At 50.9% G+C, this 14,809-nt stretch overlaps 1 protein-coding gene across 7 annotated transcripts in view; it reads left to right on the forward strand.

Moving 5' to 3' along the window:
- LOC139764324 (semaphorin-1A-like) overlaps nucleotides 1–14,809 on the forward strand; it is a 466,398-nt gene that overhangs the window by 408,748 nt on the left and 42,841 nt on the right. For all 7 annotated transcript variants that reach the window (XM_071690825.1, XM_071690829.1, XM_071690828.1 and 4 more), the window contains exon 3: nucleotides 1,513–1,609. In XM_071690825.1, the coding sequence (XP_071546926.1) occupies nucleotides 1,513–1,609 (97 nt within the window). The remainder of the gene's footprint in view (nucleotides 1–1,512; nucleotides 1,610–14,809) is intronic.

Genomic DNA, 14,809 nt, shown 5'->3' on the forward strand with positions numbered 1-14,809 from the left:
AGATGAATCTTCATGGAGGAATGCGATGATGATGATTGGCGGCCTCTCAAGGCTTGAGCCAGTCGTAGATCTGGTGTCGCAGGGGACTCGAAGCCTCGCGAAGCCCTTCGGGTTCACTGTGTGTGTGTGTTTGTGTGGGTCGAACCTCCAGCGGCCGTGACCGAACCTGGCTCTCAAAGGGGGGAGGGTGGGTGGGTGGGATCCCACCCCAACGTCTATTAATATGTATAGCGAATGAATGAAGGCGGGATAAATATTCATGTGTGTGTATAAGGGATATTGTTTCAGCCGCGGTCCCTGGGTAGCGAGAAGCCTCTAAATCACGTTAATGGGACCCCACAACCCCCCCAACCTCCTCCTCCCCAAGACCGTCCCGTGGATGGGATCTGGGATGAGACTCGCCTCCGGAGCTGCGGTAGACACGTATATCCCCCGCGCGCGCCCCTCTCTCTCTCTCTCTCTCTCTCTCTCTCTCTCTCTCTCTCTCTCTCTCTCTCTCTCTCTCCCATGGACGCCATTGCTTATTAATTCAGTGTCGTGCTTTGAGGCAGCTGAGGGGGGGGGGGGGGGGCGCTTCGGGAGATGACTTCAAAGACGTGAAAATATAAGAGGATGCTTTTGGTGTTCGCCTAGAGCCCAGGAGGGTGTGTGTGTGTGTGTGTGTGTGTGTGTGTGTGTGTCTGGGGGGGGGGGGATATATAGAGCCAGCGTCGTCAAGTTCCGTGGTTCTGGGTAATTGTGGTTGGTAGACACACAAGGCTGTTGGGTAGTTACGCCTCGTTACGAGTGTCTCTTGACTGCGAGAGGGGGACAGTGAGGGGGTGGAGGAGTGGGTGTCCGTCCGCACGTTCCTCTCTCTCTCTCTCTCTCTCTCTCTCTCTCCTGGTAGGACAGCGAACCTGTTGTCGAACGTGTCTAGCGACTGCGTTCCCTGGCGTTCATCCTCAGGCGTGCGCTGAACGAACGAGTGTCGCCCCATCTAACTCCAGTGTGCCACTTAGGGGCGAAAGTCTATCGCTCTCTCGCGTGGCTTTGTTCAAATTGCTTTACGGCCACGGAAATGCTGTAAGTTCTCGAGGGTGGGGGGAAGAACAATTGATTGTTCTTCAACTCTGACATACAGCAGGTCGTGATGGTTTGTGGAGTATAATTCATATGTATATGTATGTAATTCATGTGTATGTATATAATTCAGACGTGTATGTATATAGTTCATCTATGTATGCATATAATTCAGACGTGTATGTATATAATTCAGACGTTTATGTATATGATTCAGACGTGTATGTATATAATTCATCTGTGTATGTATATGATTCATCCGTGTATGTATATGATTCAGACGTTTATATATATAATTCATCTGTGTATGTATATAATTTAGACGTATGTATATGATTCATCCATGTATGTATATGATTCATCCGTGTATGTGTGTGTGTGTGTGTGTGTGTGTGTGTGTAGTTAGTGTCATGGAATATTGGGTTAATGAACGCGTATGTCTCACCGCAGATGAGCTGGAGTCGCAGATCTTCCCCGGTAACAAGAGCGAGACGGACTACTTCCGCTTGTTACAACGAGATGGTGATTCCCTCCTCATTGGGGCGAGGTAAGTGTCATTATGGTCGTCTGTCTTGACCATTGTAATACGTGTTCCTGCCCTTATGTACCGTCCCATCCCCCATATAGAGTCCTTATGTACCCTCCCATCCCCCATATAGAGTCCTTATGTTCCCTCCCATTACCATATAGTGTCCTTATGTTCCCTCCCATTCCCCATATAGTGTCCTTGTGTTCCCTCCCATTCCCATATAGTGTCCTTGTGTTCCCTCCCATTCCCATATAGGGGTGCCGTATTTCTGTTGGCTCAGGGAGTACCGTATTTCTGTTGGCTCAGGGAGTACCGTATTTCTGTTGGCTCAGGGAGTACCGTATTTCTCTTGGTTCAGGGGTACCGTATTTCTCTTGGTTCAGGGGTACCGTATTTCTCTTGGTTCAGGGGTACCGTATTTCTCTTGGTTCAGGGGTACCGTATTTCTCTTGGTTCAGGGGTACCGTATTTCTCTTGGTTCAGGGGTACCGTATTTCAAGACAGAGCGAAGCAACAGTGTTGTGTCTGTCTGTCTGTCTGTCACTTTTAAAAAGTGTTGCGATGGCCATGATCGTTGTTGGTCGCTGTTTCCCGCCACCGCAAGGCTATTATAAAGGCTAGGCAGGTCTGCTACAGAACGGGGAACGACCCCTCACACTTCGCTCTCATGGTCGTGCATTTTCTCTCCTCCTCCTCCTCCTTTCAACTCAGACCCCAAACACCACGACCAACAGAAATAGTAGCCAACCACACATACGACCCCTTCGGGAGTTGTCGTCGCCCCCAAACCCCCCATTTTCCCTCGCTAAGGCATACAGACCTCACTACCACTACCACTACTAGTGCTACTACTACTACTACTACTACTACTACTACTACTACTACTACTACTTCCTTTACTGGGTCATACCGTAGCCCCTTGAAAACGACGGTACGACCCATATGGGTGTGATAGCCTGGCTTAGAGCCTGACCCAGTGATACCCAATGGGTCGCACCGTCGTGCCCAAGGGTCGCGCCGTCGTGCCCAAGGGTCGCACCGTGGTGTTCAAGGGTCGCACCGCCGTGCTCAAGGGTCACACCGCCGTGCCCAAGGGTCGCACCGTCGTGCCCAAGGGTCGTACCGTCGTGCCCAAGGGTCGCACCGTCGTGCTCAAGGGTCGCACCGTCGTGCCTAAGGATCGTACCGTCGTGCTCAAGGGTCGTACTGTCGTGCACGAAGGGTGAACACATCCTGGCATGCACTCGCTGAAGGTTCTAACCGGCAGTTACCGAACTGGTCACCTTGCAAACCACTTGTTGAAAAAATCAGACCCTAATTCTTGCAAGATGTTTGTGCAGGAACATAATGTCTTCACTCATTCACTGTTGAAGGTCATCTCTGAAGAGAGTTATTATTCCAGACATTATTTCTGAGCTGGACGCCTTATTTTAAACTCATGTAATACAGTATGAGAGTATTGCACGATATTGTAAACTGTATCTTTGTTTATTTTGATTCATAATTAAGACCAGTTTCTATGAGAAAGGCCCGGAGATTCCACATAGGCTGCGCTCCCTTCAGTAGCAGATAGGTGTGTAGTGTCTCCTTTCGAGTGAGTGAGATTTCTGGACCAGACTGTACGCCCAGTGGCACACCCACGCCAGAGGTGACCTCTACTACACTCGCTGTGTCAACCCCGAGCGGGTGGAGTCCGGTAACACCTCGTCAGGACGTGGGGAGAGGCAGCTTCAAAGGCGGATGCTTATCCAAATCCCCACATAAGGATTGAGGTTTGGCCCCCATGTGACGCTGGTATTTTACATGCCGGATGCTAAAAAGCCGTCCATATGTGGACGTCTTAAGTCCCGGGGGCGTTGGAGCGGCGTGGTTGCGGTAGCATGGCAGGGAGGAGGAGGAGGAGTGGTTGTGGTTGTGTGGTGGCTCCTCATCGCCCTTGATGTGGAAGGCCTCACACCTCCCTCTCGTTGGAGCGGCGTGGTTGCGGTAGCTTGGCTTGGCTTGTGGTGGTAGCATGGCAGAGAGGAGGAGGAGGAGGAGTGGTTGTGGTTGTGTGGTGGCTCCTCATCGCCCTTGATTTGGAAGGCGTCACACCTCCCTCTCGCTGCTCCCCCCACTCCTTACCACCACAGCCGGGCCGTCGTTGTTTCTATAACCTTGCGTTTCCTCATGAAGCTGTTTGTGTGTGTGTGTGTGTGTGTGTGTGGTGGGGGATAGTGGTGTTCTTGTGGTAACGCCACTCCCGTCTGGGAATGCTGCGGCCACCCGGGCTGATCTCTCCAGCCATCTGCCATGAGCTGGGGGTCTTTTGGTAATGCGAGACGTTTCGCAAATGTCAAATGTGGGTGTTGGAAGGGCAGTTTAGCGTACACCTTACGAGGGTTTCGGAGGTCTTTTACCACCCCATAGCTGGGTCTGGGACCTTGCCTTACCTTACGTATACCTTACGAGGGTTTAGGGAGGTCTTTTACACCCCATAGCTGGGTCTGGGACCTTGCCTTACCTTACGTATACCTTACGAGGGTTTGGGAGGCCTTCTACACCCTCACAGCTGGGTCTGGGGACCTTACCTTACCTTATGTATACCTTACGATGGTTTGGGAGGTCTTCTTCCCCCACGGCTGGGTCTGGGACCTTACCTTACCTTGCGTATACCTTACGAGGGTTTGGGAGGTCTTCTACCCCCACGGCTTTGTCTGGGACCTTACCTTACCTAATCTTACCCAAAGAAAGAGCTTTGAAGTACAACCCCTGGTGTGTAATGACCTTACAGCACAACCATTCATGTAAAGTCACAGCACAACCAGTGGCGTGTGGTAACCGGACAGTACAACCCCCGGTGTGTGGCAAGCTCACAACATAACCATTCGCGAGTAGTGATAATTTCACAACACAACCACTGGTGTGCAGCGAGCTCACACGACAACCAGTGGTGTGTGGAAAGCTCACAACACGACCACAGTAGTGTGTGTGTGGGGGGGAGGAGGAGGTGAGGTCGACCTCGTGTCCATGTACCACATCTCGAGTAACAGGGATCAGGTTCTGTGTCTGCGCTGCCGCCAAGGTCGAGCTGGTCCTTGGGGAGGCGGGACGGTCACCCTCAGTGCGACGTAGATGGTGGTCCTCAGGGTCTGCGGCCGAGGTCAAAGAGCGAGGGAGGCGACCTGATTAACGAGACGCAGTAGATGTTTAACCCCCACGCTAAATGGAGGTAATTTCGCCTCTATTTATTTCTAATTATGAGGGATAAATGACACCAGTTGAGGGTCTCTGTATCAAGTCAGCACTCTTGATAAGCCCGTGTGGTAAACATCATTGAATTTGCTCATGGTGTCGCCTACCTGAGCCCGGGACGCATACGCATATAATTCACGCTGTTGGGAGAAGAGACACCCCTGAGATGTGGTTGATGTTCACTGGCGTGGCTGGAGCAAGTCCATGGTCTCGCACCTGGACACCAGTCGTCCATGATTTTGTTGGAAATTTGACTCGTGAAGGTGGGTGTATGCAATGCCCGTGAGCGCCCCTCAGTATCATGTGGGGAGGACGTGTTGTCATGAGATTCGATATATAGCCTCGTCCTGGTGACCACGTACTGGCCACACGTCACTGCGAGGGCTGACGTGGTCAGCGGAGGAGCACGTCGCTCTCGCAGGTATAAACTTAAAAGAGTTCGAATCCCACAAGAAATGTCTTGATATATTCCCGTCGGCGTTGAGGTGGCGTCTACTGCCATCCGTTCTGTAGCTTCCCGTCACCAAATAAACAAAGGAGGGTGGATGATGCCGAAGTAACAGCTCGCGTACCGGAGGACATTCTCGTAATGGATTGGCCGTAAAGGCTTTTGCCTTCCCCCCCTCCCTCTCTCCTCTGCCTCCCTTTCATGGCCAATGGCTTGTTACAGAGCCATGCTGACCTTTTCCATGGCCGGAATGTAAAATGGTGCTTTGGCTGGATGAAGCGTGCCATCCCGTGACCTTATCCAAACCATTTGCGGCGCACTCATTCATTACGGGGTGGCGGAGGGCTCAGCTAAATAGGTGTTGACGGCGCGCTCTTGCTGCGCTCGCACCGTCTGACACACTAACGCAAGGAGGGTGGGAGTGGCAGGGATGGAGTAGGAGGAGGAGGAGGAGGGGTTGTCATAAAGATGGTGGCCATCTGGCGGAGCTGCAGTGGGACGTCCTTGTTAGCACCCTGGTGTGTCGGTTCCTCAGGACCAGGTGCCCATCCCCCTCTTTCTCCCTTTGTTGATTTTCTGTTAGTCTTGCCTGTTGGTGTCAGCCTCGAAACCCCCTTGCTCATGTCTCTCTCTCTCCCCTTGGCCCTATTATGGAGTCCTTCTGGTGCATTGCTGGGATCTCGTTACGATCCTTCATCTGTCTCTTCCTTGAACTCGTTTATTTTGTTCCCTCGTCAGGGGTCCATTTGGTGTGTCCTCGGAGCCCCATGGCGGTGTCGTCTTGGGGATGTTCTGCCATCCAGTTTTGTGGTTGTTGAGGTTCGCTCCAAGGGCCACGTGATGCGCTCTTGGAGATTCCCTCGCGCCGTTCCTTCTTCAGGACAGTTGTGGTGTCTTGTGTTTCGTCGTCTCCCTTCAGGCTTAAGGTGTTCGGCTGTTGAGGACTCTTGAGATTATCCCTCGTCGGGTTTGAGGTTGTCTTTTGTTCGGTCTCATGAATTACTGTCCTGGGGAATCCAGTCATTTTTGTCCCCGTGTGAATGGTGTTTTGTGTCGCCATCTGCTGATTTTGTTCGCTTTTGGAACCTCTTGTGTTGTCCTTTTTCAGCCTCTCGTCTGTTTCCCCTCTTCGACACCTTCTGCTGGCCTCTTCTGTTGCCATCATGGGGCTTATTTTTTTTTTTATTTTTACCCCTATCCACCCCTTGTGTGGCACCCCCTTTCAAGTCCTCGGAGAGATCTCTTTTGTTCGCTGCATTGTGGAGGGATACTCGTCCATCTCTCTCTTTATATATTTTTCTTAGCGTGAGATCCTATGATGGCCAATCATTTCATTATATCAGACCCTTCCGTCGTTGGGTTTTTTTTTTTTTTTTTTTTTTTATTTGCTGACGGGCGCTAAATGAGGCATCTTTCACTCACTCACTCTGGCCGTCAGTAGTAGCATGTCTTCCTCTCCTTTGTCCAGCCTCGCCCTCCCTACCAAGCCATGTCATCTCTCTCTCTCTCTCTCTCTCTCTCTCGCATGTGTGTCCAGCGCTCCTGTCTGAAGGCGGATCGGCTCTGCCGGTTTGTGGTTCGCTCGTAAAGTAAGATTGAGAGGGTTGTCATTAGGCCATAAAAGGACGAAAGTCACATTGAAGGAGATGGCAGCCTTAGCCTCCACAGTAGAGCACGTCAATCAGGGGTTTTGGTGTGGGCTGCGGCGGAGAGAGAGAGAGAGAGAGAGAGAGAGAGAGAGAGTGGAAGGGGTGTGTGGTTGTGGGAAGGTGTGGTTGTGGATGGGTGAGGACGTAGGTGGCTGGTGCGGTTCTGGTCAGGTGCTGATGCAGGAGTTAGTGTAGTAAGAGAAGGGCCAAGAGATGGGAGGACTCGACCCGTGGATGGTGTAGGCGCCGAAGGATGTGGTTGGTTTGAGGTCCAAATGTGACTGTAGAAGGTTGTAGGGGGTTGTAGGATGAAGGGTTGGGTAGGGAGCGGGTCGGCATTCCTTCAACGATAAGAATGTAGACGATATTGAAGATATTGGACTTGTATTGTGGTAGAACTTCTTATGGGTGTGGGAGGATGATATGGACGAATAAGGAAGCCAAAGCTGTCTTGTTGCGCCCCTTGATCAGCCAGGCTGTTTGAGGCCTCTGCCCGTCTGTCTGCGTTAACCACACACATCCTGTTGTGTATATACTCCTCCCGAGTGTGGCCAAGTGAGGCTGGTTGGAGTAGGATGTTGGCGGTGATAAAGCATAAGACTTCGGTGATTGGGAGGTAGAGGTCTGGCATTTTAGGAAACCGGAGGGAGAGAGTCTTGACTCTCTCTCTCTCTCTCTCTCTCTCTCTCTCTCTCTCTCTCTCTCTCTCTCTCTCTCTCTCTCACACACACACACACACACACACACACACACACACACACACACACACACACACACGCAGCAAAACTCAGTTTAAAGCTTTACACCAATAGCAGATTATCTTTGTTCCTTCCTCTCCCTTCCTCTCCCCACCTCACATCTCTTTATCTCTCCTTAATACGGGGGTTACATTTTAAGACCCAGCCCTTCCTCCGTGGGGAGAGAGAGAGAGAGAGAGAGAGAGAGAGAGAGAGAGAGAGAGAGAGAGAGAGAGAGAGAGAGAGAGAGAGAGGGGGGGTGCGTCTGTCCGTGACTGGAGCCTTTTTTTTTTTTTTTTTTTTTTTTGCCAAAGGGCGAATAAAAGCCTGGCTACGTCATGGTGCGTCTGAATATGGTATTACTCGAAAATGGGATATACACGAAGGCATGATTACCACCTCCTTCAGGAGGGAGAGGGTTGGGGGAAGGTAACATGGTCACCCCTCGCAGGTCTGTCTGTCTGTCCGTCCGTACGTCGTTCTGCGTCTGCTGTATGTCCTTTTGGAAGTGCGTTAAGAGTTTTGATATACTCTTCGAAGCGTACGAAGGCAGCAGTGATGGCCTCCTGTAGGGTTCTTGTTCGAAACATGGGGAAGGTATGTGGGATGAATCAGATATTCCCGAACCTCCCTAGTTCGATGTTTAGACTAGAGATTGGCCAGAGGTTGAGGGGACGAAAGAGCATTTGGCATCTCCCCTGACGATGTGATCGTCGCACGAAAGTGCACTTGGGAACGTATCGTGTTTCATTTTCCCCGGTGGTTGGTATTAAACCTTATGGTGATTGGGTACATCGTCATTAAAGTGCCTGGTGATTGAGTAGGTGGTTAGCAGGCGTTGCCTAAAGTCGACTAGGTTGTTTGTGAAAAGTTTAGCGTTGCTTCTTTCTCTCTTTATATATATATTCGATCATCCCTTTGCCATTTTCTTATTCTTTTTTCTTTTTTTTCTACGCTCATCATTTCGGCCTCCGCTCCTCCTCCTCCTCCCGTTTGATAGCAGGGGACTGACCTGAGGGCTGGTGAGGATTGGTCTGGTTGTGGGAGGAGGGAGGGGATTAAGGGGTTGGTTGGTGGAGCGTCTGGTGATGGACAGGTTGGTTGGTGAGGTGTCCAGTTCCGTGACCGGAGCGCTGACGTTTGCCGGAAGTCGGCGGACGGGAGCCGGGCCCGGCACGTAATTCGGTTAACACGTACGAGTCTTGAGGGAGGGAGGTGGGGGAAGGAAGCCACCGGCCTCTGTACCTGATGGCCGTACGTGATTCACACGTACGTGAATGACACTTCGGGGGGCCCCCGTACGTGTTCAAGGACTGGCGTCGCGAGACAAAGCCCCCGGGGGTGAGTATTGATTGGAGAAGCAGAATTGGGGTGAGCAACATGGCATTAAATGGTGTTAGGTCTTTCGCTAAGGACGTTGTTCGCCCATTGCGTCGTACACACACACACACACACACACACACACACACACACGTTGTGTCGCGTGTGTGCTTGTGTGTGTGGGGGGGGGAGGACGCGTTGTCCTTGTGTACACAGATGAATTAGGCCATTTGACCCATTTCTTCGGCGTGGATAGACGGGCTTAAATGTTGTATAAGTAGAAGCTGAGGTGTTAAAGATGATATATATGGAGACGTGAATTTAGGATTTTTTCTTTTTTTTTTTTGAAGGACATTTCGTTTCTTGGGTCGCAGTGGTGTACGAACCACTGCCATCGTAACAGGTCGGGTATAAGGACTGTTTACTTCAGCTCCCGGGGTGAATGACCCATCATGACATTGAGGGGAGGGGGGGAAGGGTTGGAGCGGAACTCGCAGTTTTCTGACACACGATTATTGAGCGACATACCTCGGGCATCCTGGAATACGATGACGTTAACCTTCCGCGTACGATAACTTGAAGTCGGCGAACACAAGGGGAGGGGGCGTTCAAGTCATCGTACTCAAGGGTTCCAAGTCAACGTACTCGAGGTGTTTTAAGTCGTTATGTCGAAGGGTTAGCTTTTCGTACACTTCATGGGGTTACGTCGTCGCACTCAGTGGGTTAATTCGAACTCAGGGACTCTGGCCGTCGTGCACACCCGGTTAATGCCACTGTGGAACCACCCCCTCTCTACCTCACCCCTCTTCGCCGCAGCGGAGGGCATGGTGGCAGCAGCCGGGTGCCGACGGCGCCGCCAGCGCCTTCTGCAGTAGTGCACACCCGTGGCTGGCGGCGGCGCATCGTCCTGCTGTAGGCGAACGCCGACGCCGGCTGTTGAGCCGTAGAGAGAGAGAGAGAGAGTGAGAGAGAGAGAGAGAGATGGATGGATGGATGGATGGGGGGAGGTGCCCTTTCTCCTCTGCAGTCATGATTCTTGAACTATATTTGAATAGTACTTGACAGATGATCCCCCATTATTGGCCGTTGAGCCGGAGGGAGAGGTGGGTCGGGCGGAGACGCGCCCTCAACGCAAACGCGAGTCTTCAAACTGTACTCATGAAGTACAGACGATCTCGTTATAGACCATCTGGTCTCTGTGTCTGTCTGTCCTTCACATGTAAGGCTGCTCCCTCCCTCTCTTGCCTTGTGCCTGCCCAGCCGACTTGCAAAAACGCGTGATGTCACCACCTCTTTTGGGTGGCTGACGGTGGAATCGGTCCTCGGCACGCCAGACGTGGAATTCCTTCATGCTTTTGTCATTTTGTTTTTTCGGCGTCTGGTTGGCGTTGGTGGTCTTGTGTTTAAGCATGTGGCTGTTGTTTCCCACCGAAGGGGTGGAGATGATGACCCAACGTCTACCCCGTTTTCTCTCCGGCCCTTTTTCTTGCGCGTTTCATTCGGAAAGGGGACGGGTCCATGATTTCTGGCGGCGTGTTTGGTTTGCTGAAACACTTGGTGGAGTTTTAAAGAAGTTTTGTTGATTGATTAAAGATGGATATATGATTACATAAGATCAGCGATTATTTGCGTATGCAAATGAGGTGTTTAGTCCTTTGAACCCACGAGCATATCAGTTGGACGGTACGACTCTTGAGCACGACGGTACGACCCTTGAGCACGACGGTACAACCCTTGAGCACGACGGTACGACCCTCGAGCACGACGCTACGACCCTCGAGCACGACGGTACGACCTTCGAGCACGGTAGCGTGCCCTTTGACCTGACCCTCAGGAGTTTGCCAATTTCTAGGACGACGAAATGCAACCCCATTCTTAATGCAAAATAACATAACTCAGTCGCAATTTCGAGCCCTAACTGTGCAATACGAAGCTTGAAAATAGAAAATGTAAAGTCAGTTGCTGTAATTACATTAGAGATATTAAAAAGAAATAGTCACGATATTATGATATGTAAGTGAATAGGTCTACAGAAATAAAATTCTGTTTAAAGGAAAACGTAATAAAGCAAATTTAGTCCATTTTTTACGTTACTTATTCCAAATTTGATGGAGAACTATGACATTTTTTGTATACTGTTTGAAATGCCCTCCTCCGCTTTCTTTATTTCCCATAAGGAACAGTGATCAGTTCAGACGATGGTATTATGCTCAAGGGTCGTACCGTCGTGCTCAAGGATCGTACCGTCGTGCTCAAGAGTCGTACCATCGTGCTCAAGGGTCGTACCGTCGTACTCAAGGGTCGCACCGTCGTACTCAAGGTCGTACCGTCGTACTCAAGGATCGCACCGTCGTGCTCAAAGGTTGCACCGTCGTGGTTCGGGGTCGTACCGTCATACTGTAAAAAGTATATGTGGATTGCTTGCTGGATAATTACCACCTTACTTCCACGTGACAGTAATTTGTGTCCACTGTTGGCGCGAGCGGGCATAACGTAAATTCCTCGACGTAATTTACAAAATTTGCAGATAAAACATTTACGCCAGTTGTCACAGTTCTCGAAGCCTAGCCAGTGTCACATTACAACCCATTATTTTTTCCCCAGTGGATCAGAAGTGGAAATTACCAGTGGCCGAGTCTCGAAAACTTGATGACGATCGTGGGTTCGAAACCCCGTCACAGGGGTATTTTTGTTTCCCCCAGCGTGGCTTTATTTCGGAAATGTATTTGTTTCATTATTTATGATGCTGTGAAATGTCACAGAAACGAAGCCAGAGGGTAAAGTATTCTTTATTATGTAAGACAGAAGTGTGTATATATATATATATATATATATATATATATATATATATATATATATATATATATATATATATATATTAGCCCCTTTATGTTCTGTGTGAGTATGAGATGTCTGGCAGTGTCGTGAGCTAACCTCAAATCACAACCGTCTGCTAGTGTTGTGAGCTAACCCCAAGCCACAACCTTCTGCTAGTGTTGTGAGCTAACCCCAAGCCACAACCTTCTGCTAGTGTTGTGAGCTAACCCCAAGCCACAACCTTCTGCTGGTGTTGTGAGCTAACCCCAAGCCACAACCTTCTGCTAGTGTTGTGAGCTAACCCCAAGCCACAACCTTCTGCTAGTGTTGTGAGCTAACCCCAAGCCACAACCTTCTGCTAGTGTTGTGAGCTAACCCCAAGCCACAACCTTCTGCTGGTGTTGTGAGCTAACCCCAAGCCACAACCTTCTGCTGGTGTTGTGAGCTAACCCCAAGCCACAACCTTCTGCTGGTGTTGTGAGCTAACCCCAAGCCACAACCTTCTGCTGGTGTTGTGAGCTAACCCCAAGCCACAACCTTCTGCTAGTGTTGTGAGCTAACCCCAAGCCACAACCTTCTGCTAGTGTTGTGAGCTAACCCCAAGCCACAACCTTCTGCTGGTGTTGTGAGCTAACCCCAAGCCACAACCTTCTGCTAGTGTTGTGAGCTAACCCCAAGCCACAACCTTCTGCTAGTGTTGTGAGCTAACCCCAAGCCACAACCTTCTGCTAGTGTTGTGAGCTAACCCCAAGCCACAACCTTCTGCTAGTGTTGTGAGCTAACCCCAAGCCACAACCTTCTGCTGGTGTTGTGAGCTAACCCCAAGCCACAACCTTCTGCTGGTGTTGTGAGCTAACCCCAAGCCACAACCTTCTGCTGGTGTTGTGAGCTAACCCCAAGCCACAACCTTCTGCTAGTGTTGTGAGCTAACCCCAAGCCACAACCTTCTGCTGGTGTTGTGAGCTAACCCCAAGCCACAACCTTCTGCTGGTGTTGTGAGCTAACCCCAAGCCACAACCTTCTGCTGGTGTTGTGAGCTAACCCCAAGCCACAACCTTCTGCTGGTGTTGTGAGCTAACCCCAAGCCACAACCTTCTGCTGGTGTTGTGAGCTAACCCCAAGCCACAACCTTCTGCTAGTGTTGTGAGCTAACCCCAAGCCACAACCTTCTGCTAGTGTTGTGAGCTAACCCCAAGCCACAACCTTCTGCTGGTGTTGTGAGCTAACCCCAAGCCACAACCTTCTGCTGGTGTTGTGAGCTAACCCCAAGCCACAACCTTCTGCTGGTGTTGTGAGCTAACCCCAAGCCACAACCTTCTGCTGGTGTTGTGAGCTAACCCCAAGCCACAACCTTCTGCTGGTGTTGTGAGCTAACCCCAAGCCACAACCTTCTGCTAGTGTTGTGAGCTAACCCCAAGCCACAACCTTCTGCTGGTGTTGTGAGCTAACCCCAAGCCACAACCTTCTGCTGGTGTTGTGAGCTAACCCCAAGCCACAACCTTCTGCTAGTGTTGTGAGCTAACCCCAAGCCACAACCTTCTGCTAGTGTTGTGAGCTAACCCCAAGCCACAACCTTCTGCTAGTGTTGTGAGCTAACCCCAAGCCACAACCTTCTGCTAGTGTTGTGAGCTAACCCCAAGCCACAACCTTCTGCTGGTGTTGTGAGCTAACCCCAAGCCACAACCTTCTGCTAGTGTTGTGAGCTAACCCCAAGCCACAACCTTCTGCTGGTGTTGTGAGCTAACCCCAAGCCACAACCTTCTGCTGGTGTTGTGAGCTAACCCCAAGCCACAACCTTCTGCTGGTGTTGTGAGCTAACCCCAAGCCACAACCTTCTGCTAGTGTTGTGAGCTAACCCCAAGCCACAACCTTCTGCTAGTGTTGTGAGCTAACCCCAAGCCACAACCTTCTGCTAGTGTTGTGAGCTAACCCCAAGCCACAACCTTCTGCTAGTGTTGTGAGCTAACCCCAAGCCACAACCTTCTGCTAGTGTTGTGAGCTAACCCCAAGCCACAACCTTCTGCTGGTGTTGTGAGCTAACCCCAAGCCACAACCTTCTGCTAGTGTTGTGAGCTAACCCCAAGCCACAACCTTCTGCTGGTGTTGTGAGCTAACCCCAAGCCACAACCTTCTGCTAGTGTTGTGAGCTAACCCCAAGCCACAACCTTCTGCTAGTGTTGTGAGCTAACCCCAAGCCACAACCTTCTGCTAGTGTTGTGAGCTAACCCCAAGCCACAACCTTCTGCTAGTGTTGTGAGCTAACCCCAAGCCACAACCTTCTGCTAGTGTTGTGAGCTAACCCCAAGCCACAACCTTCTGCTGGTGTTGTGAGCTAACCCCAAGCCACAACCTTCTGCTGGTGTTGTGAGCTAACCCCAAGCCACAACCTTCTGCTAGTGTTGTGAGCTAACCCCAAGCCACAACCTTCTGCTGGTGTTGTGAGCTAACCCCAAGCCACAACCTTCTGCTAGTGTTGTGAGCTAACCCCAAGCCACAACCTTCTGCTAGTGTTGTGAGCTAACCCCAAGCCACAACCTTCTGCTAGTGTTGTGAGCTAACCCCAAGCCACAACCTTCTGCTGGTGTTGTGAGCTAACCCCAAGCCACAACCTTCTGCTGGTGTTGTGAGCTAACCCCAAGCCACAACCTTCTGCTGGTGTTGTGAGCTAACCCCAAGCCACAACCTTCTGCTAGTGTTGTGAGCTAACCCCAAGCCACAACCTTCTGCTAGTGTTGTGAGCTAACCCCAAGCCACAACCTTCTGCTAGTGTTGTGAGCTAACCCCAAGCCACAACCTTCTGCTAGTGTTGTGAGCTAACCCCAAGCCACAACCTTCTGCTGGTGTTGTGAGCTAACCCCAAGCCACAACCTTCTGCTAGTGTTGTGAGCTAACCCCAAGCCACAACCTTCTGCTGGTGTTGTGAGCTAACCCCAAGCCACAACCTTCTGCTGGTGTTGTGAGCTAACCCCAAGCCACAACCTTCTGCTGGTGTTGTGAGCTAACCCCAAGCCAC

This window comes from Panulirus ornatus, chromosome 49 (assembly GCF_036320965.1).
Source record: "Panulirus ornatus isolate Po-2019 chromosome 49, ASM3632096v1, whole genome shotgun sequence".
Taxonomy (NCBI): Eukaryota; Metazoa; Arthropoda; class Malacostraca; order Decapoda; family Palinuridae; genus Panulirus; species Panulirus ornatus.